The 14,193-nt window shown below is 50.7% G+C and overlaps 1 protein-coding gene across 1 annotated transcript in view; it reads right to left on the bottom strand.

The window, feature by feature from the left end:
• Nucleotides 1–3,524: 3,524 nt before the first annotated feature.
• CLYBL (citramalyl-CoA lyase) overlaps nucleotides 3,525–14,193 on the bottom strand; it is a gene marked incomplete at both ends in the record, with an annotated part of 189,735 nt that continues 179,066 nt past the window's right edge. Inside the window, one exon of the mRNA XM_084235796.1 lies at nucleotides 3,525–3,620. Coding sequence (XP_084091922.1) covers nucleotides 3,525–3,620 — 96 coding nt within the window. The remainder of the gene's footprint in view (nucleotides 3,621–14,193) is intronic.

Here is a 14,193-nt window from a genome sequence, read left to right as displayed (position 1 = left end):
CAGCCGAGGCCCCGTGCCCAGGGGTCGGTTTCGCGAACCGGGCAGAACTCTCAGGGGCTAAGGCGCCAACGACAAGACACCCCTTTATTTTAGAAGAGGGGGGAGTCCCTGGCGCGCTGCAGTTCCCCGGCCACAAGAGCCCCCCAAGGAGCTCCTTGCAGATTCGAGCCGGAGGCGGGTAGGGCTCCTCCTCGAGGACGAGCCCCGCGCCCAGCCGGCCCCGGCGGAGAGGCTGGAAGGGCCCCGCGCGGTCTCCCTTGGAAATCTGATGGGGAGCCCCCCAGACCCCCGAAGTGCCCGACTGGTGCCTGCCCGCACGGGCGGGTCCCCCGTTTCCATAAAGCGCCCCTGTGCGGGCCGCGTCCCCTCTCCATTAAAATGAGGTTGTCACAGATTGTCATTAAGACCTCAGTAAAACAATGAAGACGTTATGGGGCCCACCTCCCCCCTCGGGCAAGGTATTAGGGGAATAAAACAATCTCCACCGCACGGGTCCTATTGAGATTAATGAAAAAATTATGCAAAAAAAATCTCAATTTCATTTCCCCGCGACAGGGCCGCGCCGGAGCACCTGATGATTTATTAAACTAATCTGCAGCGATCGCCGCTGATGTTCTCGGCTCAATCTTGTCCTGGCTCATTTTCTAAGTAATTGTTTCTCATTAGTTCTGATAATGTTTTAATAGTGTTACCCATAATTTAGCCCCTAAGAATTAATAACAGGGGGGTGATAGGGCCAAGCAGCTTGCGGTGATCTCCACAAAACGTAAACAGGTATGGTTTTTAATTAATCAGATGGCTGCCAGGGCCCCTCTTCTGGGCCCCTCCTGGCTGGGGGCGTGGGGGCGCCATGCTGGCCGCTCCTATGAGGCCAAGTGAGACCTGCCGCTGGGCTCTCCGTCCCAGGGGGCCCCGGCCGGGGACACCGCCACCCGCCCTGGTTGCGGAGGGAAATCGGGGCTCCCAGCCTCTCCCTGTCCTGCAGTCTTGTCCGGGAGGAATGAGGCGCAGGGTCTGTGACCCGCCCACACGCTCTTGCAGGGGCCCCAGCCTCGGGAGTCCCACGGTGACTGGGCCATGGGGTTCCGAGCGAGGTGACCAATGGGACACTGGGGAGACTCGAACCGGGTGGTCGGATTTGAGCAAAGTACAGTCAGAGACAAGGGTGTGGGGCCCAGTGCAACCTGGCAGGGGACTTGGCCCCCACCCCAGGGCTGCGGGTGAATGTGGGGGCCTCGACCGGGCCAGGCCCTTGGCCACCCGGAGACCCAGGGGACTGCTGTCCCCAGGCCTCCAGCCGGCCTCGGAGGCACCTGCTAGGGAGGGCTGGGTTCTCAGTGCGCCCCTGGCTCAGTGGCCCCTGGAGGCCACTTTTGGGCTTGGGGGTGCCCGTTGAACTGGGGTGGAAGTGGGAATGCCTGTCCGTTCCTCTGGACCAACAGGCGGGGGAGGCGGCGAGGCGGAAGCAGGCCTGGAGAGGTTTTCCTTTGCTTCTTCGGCCCAAGACCTGTCCTGCCTTGGCTTTTCCTTCCAGCACCGTGAGGGGAGTGCACAGGACAGGTGGGAAAGAGGGGCGGCCTCCCCTTGGGTTCCGAGCAGTCTTCTGAGCGGGGCGCCCCTGGGGACACCCGTGGTCCTGGACACACACCTGACCACCAGCTTGGGTGGGCACCCCGAGACAAAGGCGCTGGGCTGCTTCTCCTGGCACACCGCCCCGCATGCTGTCCTGCCGTCCAGCGTGGCCGGAGGTCGGTCAGCTCCCGCGCTGGATGGGGCCAGCTCCCACCTTCCGGGGGCAGCTGACTCTGGGTGGCACAGGCGAGCAAGGTGAAGGCAATGATGCTCTCACGGGGGTGCAGAGGGGTGTGTGGAGGACAGGGGGGGACATGTGCCCACGGCAGGCCAGGACGGCTCTTCGGGTCCCATGTTTGGGGACATTAGCTGGTGTCGCCAGATTGTGCTTTCCCGGGACCGCGCCTCTGGGATCCGTTTCCTCGAGGGTTCCGTGCCTTGGGGGGGCGGGGGGCGCGCTGCGTGATAGCTTGGGGTCACTTCAGATTTCCTGGTATCTAACCCTCGACTCCACTCACCTCTCAGGCCCCCCGTAGGAACTTCCCCCCCGTAGGAAGAGGTAGAGGGGGGCAGAGAGACCCCTGGTTGGGGCACAGCGTAGGGGCCACAGAGGAAATAAACAAAGGGCGTAGGAGGAGGTGAAAAATGAAAATAAAAAAACAACTGTTTTCTATTTACAAATTTAAATAAACAGAACAGCCTTCCCCGCGGTGTTTGTCTAAGAGTCGCGGCTTTGCTGCTGTGTAGGTCATGAAAAGGTTGGTGTAGAGTTTAAAACTTCCCATTCTGTTAATTTCTTAAAGAACAGTTGTCCAAAGTCTCAACACAAAAGCTCGTGATTTAATGAGGAGCAGAAACAAAATCTCTGATTGTTGGTGTTTCAAATTTCATTGGCGTCCTCTGGCAAACACAAGTTGATCCTTCCCAGCTTCAATACCCTTTCGCCTCCACTAGAAGAGCACACGCTGAATAGGGAAGAATGGCTGGTTGTTATGTTTATTTACCCTTCCCGCAAGCTGGGTTCACCTCTTCAAAACAGCTTTACTAAGCCCGTTAACCACACCACCCAGATGACCTGGAGCTGCATCTCTAATGGGATGCAAATCTCGGAGGGGACCCTATGCCGGGCCCCTCCGGCCTGTGTCTTCTCAGAGGCTACAAGTTTATCGCTCCCGGCCCTGTCCCGGCTGCGCTTTGACAGGGGGGTGGAGAGCAGCCTCCGTGGCAGAGAGTGAAGCAGGGAAATAACGGGGGAGCAGGGATGGTCTTGCATTTCCGCATATAGCGGTTTGAACGGCTGGTATTGACCCAGGGTCTTCCAGGATGAGGTCGTTCAGGGCTTCCGTCTGGGCGAAGGAGGCTTCGCTTTGGGGGGCGGGCTTCAAAGTAATCAGTTTTGAGGATTTATTTTTAGACACTATCTTTACAGGCCACTCTGGTACGCCACTTTCCCTATGCCTTTCGCCTGTGTAATCAGATTCCTCGTGAAATAAACCTGACCCCTTTGTTTAGTGATGGTTTTTTTAAAAGCCTGGCTTTTCTTAAAATAATTTGTGGTGTTGATCACACAAATGAACGACATAGGAGACATTTACTAGCGTTAGCAGGGCAAAGGGAGGGCATGGATTTGGGGGAGATCTGCTTTATGACCCACTCCCCCTGGCAGCCCGTGATTCCCCCACCACCCTATCTCCCCGTGAAATCATGCGTCAGTATCTATAACACATTCATGAACGGTACAATCGTAAGCTTGGAACCAAAAAGAAGGACTTCATGTTTGGAGAAGTAGCCGGCCAGTGAGAGAAGAAACAACAAAAAGTGATTTACATGAGTTGTGAGGGAGAAAGGCTCCAACCTGGCATACTAACAAGTCGCTTGGAGTATTAGGGTTTGTGTTTTAAGAAGCCCGCTGTATATGTTCAGCCCACCTGATGAGAGCTTCATTTAACAGATCATTTTTCCTTGATGGATGTGGCAAGCGTAACAATGTTCTGGGCTTGCTTCAGTAAAGGCATGTCGATCATACTCCCTTGGAAAGTAAAGGCTCCCTGGAAAACAGAATACAAACTTCCTGAAAGAATGCTCCGAAATTACAGGCTTCCTTTCTGCACACACTTGTACAACAAGAACATGTTAGATTCCACCTGAATTAGACTAACTTTCCTACCCAACTTTTGAGAAAGCCCAAGTAAATTATAGGGGAATGATTTCTTCCTCCCCCCAAGAGAGGAGGGAAAACTTTCTACACTTTAATAGAGAGGAAAAACCTCTGACACCAAGGTATTAGAAACTGTTCATTTAACTCTTGGAATCAAGCAGAAAACAACGGTGGAAAGAAAATGGAAATACTTCCTTATATAGGTTTCGAAGCACTGCAGTGAACTTCTAAAAACAGTACTATGCCCTGTCAACTCAGCACTTAAAAAAATAATTGTATGATCAGGTTCATGGCAAAATGCTTCCCTTTTTTTTTTCTAAAGATTTACTTATTTATGCACGAGGAACTGGGGTACAGGCCAGAGGTGCAGGGTGTATGTGAAAGGATTCACCAGAGATAGATTAGGGAACAGAACAGATGGATCTACTGAAATACACTGCTGAGGGGAGCAGCGGGCGAGACAGGAGAGGTCTGCCAAGCCATGTGGGGAGCTCCCTGGCCGGCCGGGGATCGAACTCGTGCTGCAGAAGCTGCAGATAGCTTCATAGTGTGGTGCTTAACCCCCTGCGCCACCAGGGAGACCCAACAAAATGCTTCCTTCTTGCTGTAACTAATTGAAGCGTGACGCTTGCTGGTGATGAGAAAATGTCAGCTAGGATTGTTCTGATCAACAAGAGACTCCTCGGCTGGTCACCTGCAGAAGAAGATTGAATGACAAAGGGCAGGAGTGTGACGAAGAAATTGTTGGTCTGCTGAACAGTGACACTGGAAGGCACCTCTGAGAATTCCCGATCTACTCTCATTGCACAGATTCATTTTTTTAACCTCCTGCCAATTCTTCCTGGCTGTGTCATATGACGTAGGTCCTGTTTCAGGTGAGGAAACCGAGGACCTGACAGGTCAAGGTGTAGTCCAAGGTCACATGACAAGAGTAATTAGAACCGGAGTTGACACTTGGGTGTCTGAGCTTCAAGCCTTCATCGTACATGCCCATCAAGAGAGCAGGGAAGTTTCTTTCATGGATCAGAAAAAGAGAATTAAATGGACAGAAGGCCGCATGCCCAGAACCTGAACTGACAGGTCTGGTTACTTGTGTCCTGCCCATCTGGGCTCACCTCGTCTCCTGTTATGGAAGCCAGAGCAGGACAGGTGCGCGGTTACACGGGCCAGACCCCACTCGCTGGATGCACAACCAGGGGCCTCTGGTCATCATCATTTACTCCGCTAAGAGAACCAGGCTGTTGCCTGCAGCACGGAGTGACCTCACGACCTGCTCCCACACGTCATGCTGACCGACAGAACCTCCTCGGAACCTCTAACCAAGCTTGAGACGTTCATGAGGATCCCAGAGAGACTGAAATGAGTACCAGGCTGGAGGAAATAGGCCAAGGCCTATCTGAGGGCTGGTTAATATCTGGTCAGTCATGTTCTATGACTCGCTTGATTTTGCTGGTTACAATCACAGCTCTGCAGTTTGTCTCCCTCCGCCCACCTGCTGGGAAGAAGCTGGTGTGAAGGGGGAACAGGTGGTCTTTGGTGACCTGGAGGGGGACCAGAGTGGCTCGTGGGCCCTTAGCATCTACTGCCACACACCTGTCTCTGGTGCCATCCCTCAGCGCCTCTCCACGTTGCCATGACTCAGGACCCCCAGGCTGGGTCTCTAGGGCTCTTTGGAAACCCTCATCTCCCACAAAACATGAGTCACACAGAGGATGGAAAAAAAATTAGTAGGGAGTCCTTAATCAAGACTTTGGAATTTTTCAATCATGAAGACTGAAAAGCCACTAGCATTAGTGTTTTCACCAGCGGCACCAACCTTCTCAGCCTTAGGAGAACAAGTCCAGTTCAGGGGACACTGCCATGGCCCCGAATCCTGACGCCTGAGTCACTTCCCAGCCCTGTTTCACTTCTTACACCTCAGATAGGCCTTGGCCTATTTCCTTCGGCCTGGCCCTCATTTCGGTCTCTCTGGGATCCTCATGAACATCACAAGCTTGGTCAGAGGTTCCAAGGAGGTTCCATTGGTCAGCATGACGTGTGGGAGCAGGCTGTGAGGTCACGCTGTGCTGCAGGCAGCAGCCTGGTTTTTTTAGTGGAGTAAATGATGACAACCAGAGGTCCCTGGTTGTGCGCCCAGTGAGTGGGGCCTGGCCCATGTAACTGCGCACGTGTCCTGCTCCGGCTTCCGTAACAGAGACGAAGCGCACCCAGATGGGCATGAAACCAATATGGGCACCCAGATGGGCATGAAACCAAGGGACACACAGACAATCGAAGTGACAGCCGAGGGGCTCTGTCATGTCCCCCGAATCTGCTTTGGGTTCCACCTGCACAGCAAAGACGCACGATATTCATGTAGCTTCTCAAGATGGGGAGATCATCTCTCTGTGCTACGGTGAGGTTTTGCTTGACTTCCTTTATTCAACTTAAGCCAGAAAACAGCATTTTTGTTCTGTTTCCCTCATCTCTGCAAACACGATTTCTGTGCTAAGAATGAGATGCTTTAATGTGAATTTCCTACTTTCACACATCAACCTAGGATATGGTTCCTGATTTTTTAACCTCAGGATCTACAGGTGCACGGGGAAGCGCCTGTTGATCCATATTTGGAAAAACGCAATTTGTCAAAAGCTACTTGGATTTGAGAGAGGGTTTGAATCATCCCATAATGAAGGCTTAGAGCTAACTTTTGGTTTCACAGCCCAATGCTCTCCTGAAAACTTGGCAAACTGTTTCAAAAAGTACAGGGCACTTCCATCAGGCAGAAGATGCAAACTGTAATTTGATTTAAAATGCCTTTCAGTGGTAACTTGTTCCTGGTTAACTACCTTAACCACCAGCACCACAGCAGTAAGAAGTTGTAATTGTTTTGAGCAGTTGCTGCTTCAGAGACCGCCTTATTTCAACTTGACCTGCTCATTTCACGCATGCTCACAACACCACGGCGAGGTACAGCCTATTACCCACCCCCACTGAGCATTTTTTCCTTTTTACCTCTTAATTGTGGGGAAAAAAACCACAGAACATAAAAATGACCATTGTAGCCATGTTTAAGTGCATAGTTCAGCAGTGTCAGGGACACACATTCACACGTCTGTGCAACGGAGCTCCAGAACTTTCTGGCCATGCAGAACCAGACCTCGAATCCATTAGACAGATACTCCCCATCCCCCCCAGCCCCCGTAGCTACCATTCTACTTTCTGTTTCCATGAGTTTGTCTCTGTCTCCACTTTATGTCTGAGGAAACTGAGGCAGAATGCTTAAGAAATGCAAACACTGCCCTGGAGTTCTCAAGTTAGGACTGGACAAAACCTGGATCTCCCTAATCCAAAGCATGTGCTGCAGGAGCAGACTCTTTGCTCAGCACCTGAAGGTCGCCTCTGAGTGGGTTCTCTGACTGCCTGAATCAGTGTCCCCCCTACGGCGTGGTCGTAGCGGGGAGAGGATGCAAGCTGGTTAAAATACAGATTCCTGGGCACAGTGCTCTATGGTTTGATGCAGATGCCTTGGGGGACTGGCCAGGAACCCTCTGATGATTCCAATGCACCTTCATGTCGAGAATGTCTGTATTTCAGCTCCCCTGGGTAGAAACAATTAGATGGCACTGAGGTGGGTATGACTTGACCCCTCCCTTACAGGAGCTTACAGCTTGCTACAGGAGACTGGGGAGAAAAGGCAGCAGCACCACAGCTGCAACACAGATCAGAGCATGTCCGTGGAATGGGTGTGGAGAGGTGAGCGGGTCTGAGATGGCTGCTTTTTACCAGCCTGGACATCCTGTCCCGTTGGGCCTGTTCGCACAGGTGTGGCGCTGGGTACCTGCAGTGATGTCTGCACGCCTGGCTCGTGCGAGGACCTCTTCCTCCATAGTCCTACTGGGTTAGCTCGGTGATAATTCACCAGTCAGTCACGGCAGCACACCTGACCCCACACCCGTCGGTGGCCCCGGCCTCCTGGAAGGAAGGGCAGTGTCACCTGAGCAGATGCGGTTGCTGCACAGGAAGGAAAGCAGTTGACTCTGGGCTCTAGCTTCTCACACCGTGGCCGCTGCCTGGCACTGAAACAATACAAGCTCCGTCAGGCACCAAAGTTCTTCACGGGGGAGAATGTGACTTGCAGTTTGGTGGCCAAAGCGGTGGTGGTGGTGGTGGTGGTGGTGGTGGTGGATGACAACAGTGATCGCATTTCTGGGAAATACCAGCGAATTCTGTCTCTGGCTCTTGGTACTTGAGAATGGAGTCTAGACACTAAACATTTCTAGAAACGCAGGTCAAGCTAATTCTCCGCCCACTCCCTCGCTTCTAAAATAACTTAGTTGGGCATCCAGGGAGTTCTCTCTGGCACATCCTGAGGACGGCGCTGCTGGGACTCCCCGGGGAGGGAGTGCTCTGTCAGCATGAGTGGTATCATCTGAGCACGGGTGCTGGAGTCCTTCTTTGTTGGGGTGACACTCTTCTCCTCTGCGGTGCTCAGTCTTCTGCCCAACACATGACTTGCTTCCCTCGCAACGGTTCCCAGCCCGGTGTTAATTTTCTGAGTCAGCCCCAGCCATGATGAGATTCCTCTTCAAGATCTTGGTGTTGTCTTCCACTTGCTGAAATCTCCCCGGCCCGGCTGTGACTGCCCGCGACACGGCCTCCTTCCTCAGGCAGCAATCCCGGCTGCTCCTTGGAATGGGGGTTTGCTCCCACGGAGACTGTGCTGCTTCACCCGCCTCTCTCTCCCATTCCTCACACTTGGGAGGGTGCTGGGCAGCCCCTCCCTCGTTCCTTCTCCTTCTGTTTATGCTGGGCTTTCTCCCTGTGTGGGAGCCCTTGGGGTTGGGTCTCATCTGTCTCTGAATCCACAGAACCCAGAACTCAAGGCTGGGAGAAGAGCTCCCTCTCTGGGGGATGGAGCTGGGAGACCCAGGAGAGCGTGTGTGGGCAGATGCAGCCACCCCAAGTTCCCACAAGCCTTTCCAGCCCCTCTTCCTGTTCTCCTCTCCTTCGTCTCCAAGTGTCTTTCTGCACTTCTTGACCTCCCCCTGGGCTGGCAATACTGGTTAGCGGGTCAACACTTGCCAAGCCTCCAAATGGACACAGGGAGTGACTGCAAAGAAAGTCGGGTTAACTCATACAATGACTTGCAGGGGAAAGTGCGATGTCTGGGGTGCTTAGGGACTGAGGCTCCATGGCCAGGAGGCGTCATGGAAACCAGGGTGGCTGGCCAGGGACGGGTGTCGAAAGGCATGTTTAGGAGGTCATGGGTGCTAGATACGCGTTGAGAGAGGGAGCAGAGGTCAAGCAAAATGAAGGCCCACAGTATGTGATGGCAGAGCTTGCCATGGATCTGTCTGTGGACGAAGGAGGTTCTCTGTGGCCTGAGGACAGATCCTAATCTGGCCGAAAGCAACGTGAGACAACACAGAAAAACACTGGTTCTACTCATCAGCTGCTAGACTTTTCTAAGGACAAACACTAACATGTAACTGGATGAAGCTGGGCTGGAACCTGCTGGAATCTCTGCGTCCTGGCCGCAGGCACCGGAGAACGGAGACTTCTTCCTTCCTGGACCCCCAGGGGAGGACGCTGAGTGCCTGCTTCCTGTGCTGTGTTCCGAGTATTTCTCCTCTGGCCGGGGCCTAGTCTGGCTTTTGAGCAGAAGTCAGGGCAGGAGGTTGGGGGATGGATGTTCATCTCCTGCAGGAGGAAGTGCATTCCCTCACCAAGTGCAGCCTGCGCTCTCTAACCATGGTCCATCTTCATTTCCAAGCTAAAACTGGACGGGAGAAATCTTATGAGGAAGACCCCTTACCATATAGGAGGTTCCATCTGACAGAACTTTTTTATTTTTTAAAGATTTATTTTATTTATGCATACAAGAACTGGGGTGTAGGCCGGGTAGGGGGCAGTGAAAGGATTCAGCAGAGACAGAGTGGGGAGCAGAACAGGTGGATTGACTGAAATACACTGCTGAGGGGAGCAGGGGGAGACAGGAGAGGTCTGCTGCGCCATGTGGGTCATCTGACAGAACTTTTACAAGATATTTTCTTAGATATTTTCTCACTTGTAGTAGGAAGGGCTTGGTTATTTCTGTGTTTGTTTGTTTTTTTGGTGGGACCCTGGCCTGTGGCCGGGGAACGAACCAGCGCTGCAGAGGCTGCGGGCAGCCTCACAGCCCAGCGCTCGACTGCTGCGCCACCAGGGGAGGCCCTTGGTTATTTCTGTTTTACAGATGCAAAAACTGTGGTTCCATATTAGTTCACTTTGTTAAAGGAACTTATGAAACAGAGAGGAGTAGAACCTAAGGTCTTTCACCCCAAATCTCAAGCTCTTCCCCAAAGTTGGTGTACCCCAAAGTAAGACTGTAACTGACGTACCTGAGAAGATAGAAAAAATTTTACATATAAAATTATAGAATGTATGTTTATTATAGATATTCTGTAAACTATTATTTTGATGTGGATGTGAGTTATGAAATAACTCACGTATTTATTGTTTTAGAACTATTTTTACTTAGGATGACACTGAAAAAATAATAATATCTAGGTAAGGTAATGATAACGCTTGATTATGGGAACAACTCACATGTGACATGCTTGCCATCCTGCATTCCCACTCAAAAGCTCTATAATTATAACAACAGAAACACGGAAGGATATTTACAGTGAGAAGAAAATTCAGTAGTATATATGTGAATCACATCTGAAATCCTAAAGAAAACCGCAAAGCATTTACCAAAAGGATTAAGGGAGGTGACATCTGATTCTTCTACATGCTTCTGGATATATCAGTACAACTGTTTTAAGGAAAAACATCTTTAAAAATTGTCACGAAGATAGTAGAAGAATATTACTGAAGGAAGCCTTTAGAAACAGAAAACATCTTTCTCTTCTGACCACTTTCAACTGGGCTCATCATTTCATAGGTATGGTAATACTTTGAATTAAAATTCAATAGCCGTCCATCCTATGGCCAGATAATTTACAGATGCTAATGTCTCTCTACGTGAAATACCTAAAAGTTCAACAGAAGTCACTCCACATGGGCGACAATTCGCATTGGACTAATCTGCCTTACTATTAGCTCTGAAGTTCCGACAGATGACATTCCATGGCCTTTGATGGGGACGCCCTTTAAATGATTCATGAGAAGGTAACAGTTGGACTGTCTGAAGGGGGGTGGTTTCCCACCTGACTGGGGACTGCAGTGACAAACAGGCCTGCCCAATTGCTTGGGGAGGTCCCTTTGGCCCCTGGCTCTGAGCCTGGCTTTCGAGGGTGAGCGATAGGGGTCTGGCATGGGGTTAGTTCTGAAGGTGGACAAGGTTGGAGAAGCTCCCTCCTCACCTCTCGTATCCTCTCCCCTATAGCTCTGGCTTTAAAAAGAGCACAAGCCACCAATGGAGAAAGCAATGGTGGACACACTTACCCCCAGGTCAAGGCTGGCCTTCCTGGATGCTGGCTTGTCCAAGAGGTCCCTCTGTGGCTTCCCCTCCCTGGACAGACATAGGCTACTGCCCAGAGATGTTCAGTAGCCTGCGGCGGAGCTGACATGTACACACTGAGACCCCAGGAGGGCTCACTTCTCTGGGTCCTCCTGTTTGAGATGCCCTAGAGCAGAAGTCAGGGCTCTGGGGTCAGCCACCTGAACTTGAGTCCAGGCTCTGCCTTTTCTTAGCTGTGTGTGATCCACAGCCAATAAGGTGAACTTCCTGAGCCTCAGTTTCCTCATCTGTAAAGTGGGGACAATAATACCTCCCTGGCAGAGTCCTTGTGAGGATCCAATAAAATAAGGCGCGCCACAGCCCATCACCTCAAGGCTCCCTGGTCACAACTGCTGCCACCACTATGGCCCCCACAGACCGTCGCCACTCCGTTCCCAAGGCCATCCCCTGCCACTGATGGTCACTGCATCGCCAAGATGCTGGCGGCCCCGGAGTTGTTACTGCTGCTCAATTGTTAGCAGAGATGACTTAGCTGATCACAGGAAGGCCCAGGGAGCAGCAGGGCAGTGGAATCATGACGGGTTTTGAGATTTCAGAGCAGCTTCTGGGCTCTGAGAGTGAGTCATCGACATTGTCCAAGATGCCATGAGAAGGTCAAGATGCCTCTGAACTGACCTTAGCCACAGGTCCCACTAGCCCTTTCGGAAACTGGACGCAGGGGTATGGCACACCTGACACGGCATAGGTTTTAAAATACATTTAAAACTCACAGCTGCAGGAGATACTAATCTAATGCTGGCGATCCGAATGGGGGGGCCTTGCTGGCACTAAACACACAGGGAGGATAGACAGGACTTTCTGCAGACAAGGAGCAGGACAGGGAAGAGCTGGAGCCAAGGCATAAGGCCTGATGTGTTTGTAAATAAGAGGAAATTCCTTGGAATCTGGAAATGGAGTGGGTGAAAATGACCAGACGTCATGAACATTCTGCTTTTTAAAAAGGAAGCATGGGATCATCTCGCTTTAGCTTTACACAGAAGTAGAAACGTGCACGGATTGCACATTGGCAAGACTGACTCGAGGCGTTACTGGGAGAACAGAAGCCGAGCAGAAGGTTTGGAAGATGGACTTGGCAGGGAAGGAGGAGGTGGGAGAAGAGCGGTGGGGAGAGCTGAGGTCGATGTGGGGTCCATGACCTTAATCGTGACCAGTCCCCAGGCACCCACGGGCCCAGGTGGAGACAGTTATTCTTACTTCACAAGTGGGTGAGACACCAAAGGTGTCTTCTAGCTTTAAAATTCTTCTCAGGGCCCACAAAATGTAGGCAGCCAGGTTTATCTTGAAAAATATTCTGGCAGAATGGTCAGACAGCAATAGACAAGTGCTTATCTTTTGAGAAGGAAATCTGGAAAAATCAGGTCAAGTGTGCTACATGAAAGGCCCCTGCAAGGTTAAACAACTGGATTTATAAGCGTATAGTAACTTAAAGGAGTTTCTATATTTGCTAGCAAATTAGACATGTGCTAAATTTTCTATTTTTTTTAATACCTTCATTGAGGTATAATTTGCAAACCATAAAATTCACTCATGGTTGAATGTGTAATTTATTGATCTGCAGCAATTCTAGAGTTCAGTAACGGTCACCTTCCTCTTAGGTTTTCCTTGAAACTAGAAATCTTGCCTTAAGATCTTAAAAAAATTTTAACGCTGTGGTAAGTGTGAAAATATTTTAATTTAGAATATGCCAAATTTAAGTTGGGATTGCCTAGGGGAAGGCAGAGACTAAAGGCCATTTTGTAGCAGTCTGCAGCTACGGGCGGTAATGACTTCTATTTCGTATACCACATGCTTAGCCTTCCTTTGGAAAACAGATCTCAATGAACAGCAATAACTAGAGGGCACCTCGAGTTTAGGAGATTTACCAAAACATAGCTGATGAACAATAACTGATGAAATAATTGGTAAAAATTTTCTTTCAATTTTTCTAAAAGGGAAAAAGGTTAGCCTCATGTATAGTCTATGGAATAATCTCCTTTTTGAACTGTCAGAAATCTGGACACCAGTTAGCTAAATAGCATTTATTAAATGTATGTCCTGCACCTATTTCTGCTCAGGGTGTGCAGGGAAATATGAAATACAGAGGAGAGGATTCTTTACTCCCCAGGACGGTGGTGAGAAACCCCTCCCCCCCCCCCCACCAACACACACGCTTTTTTTTTCATGGAGGTCCAGTAACCTAAAGTAGAAAAAGTAGGGAGTGACAGAAACACCCAAGTTATCTTTTTTTTTCAATAAAGTAAGAATTGCATCTACCATCTTTTACTATAAGAGAATTATAAAATGTTTAAAGAAATGCAAAAAAAAATTAAACGGACACTGTGCACTTTGTTATAATCAGCTAAAGGAGAAAATGAGGAGAGCAGAGGGTGGAGACGACTTGGTGAGAAAGAGGACATCGACAGGAACCCATGGGAAAGCCAAAGAGGGAGGAAGAGGGAGACCCACGTACTCCAGGGGAAGAAACACTGGGAGTGGACAGGGAGAGGTCCGTGGCCTCGAAGCTCCCCGCCCCCCACCGCCGTGGCCCTGGTGCGTGACCGCAGGTGTACCCGAAGCATGACTTGGGGACTCTGTTCACAGAGGGAGCTGAAACTAAGCCGGGGCCAGCTTTGGCCGAAGCTGCCCAGTCTTGCTCTGAGACTTTCCTATCGACCTTGGGGTGATGACAACACACAGAATGGGGTTTGCAGGGATCAGAGCCAGGAGTATCTTTGAGTGGAGACAAGAGCTGGACAGACTAGCAAAGGTGAGGCAAGGTGGGGAATAACCCCTGGGAAGGTAGATCCCTGCGCTCTCTCTTCCTCGTCAGTTTCTGCTCATAAAAGAAAAAAGGGGCATGGCTAGGAAAATGAGAGTGATGGGGCAAGTCAAATTAATTTCTGGTCGTGACTGACCTGACTACTTTTAAGATTATCTAGTTTTAGAGCTCAGCGAGGGGGCGTGTGACCCATTCACCCCCAGTTCATGCAGTGGG

The sequence above is a fragment of the Talpa europaea genome (assembly GCF_964194135.1).
Source record: "Talpa europaea genome assembly, chromosome: 6".
Classification (NCBI taxonomy): Eukaryota; Metazoa; Chordata; class Mammalia; order Eulipotyphla; family Talpidae; genus Talpa; species Talpa europaea.
The sequence above is the reverse complement of the archived record's forward strand: the minus strand, read 5'-3'. Positions and strand labels throughout refer to the sequence as shown.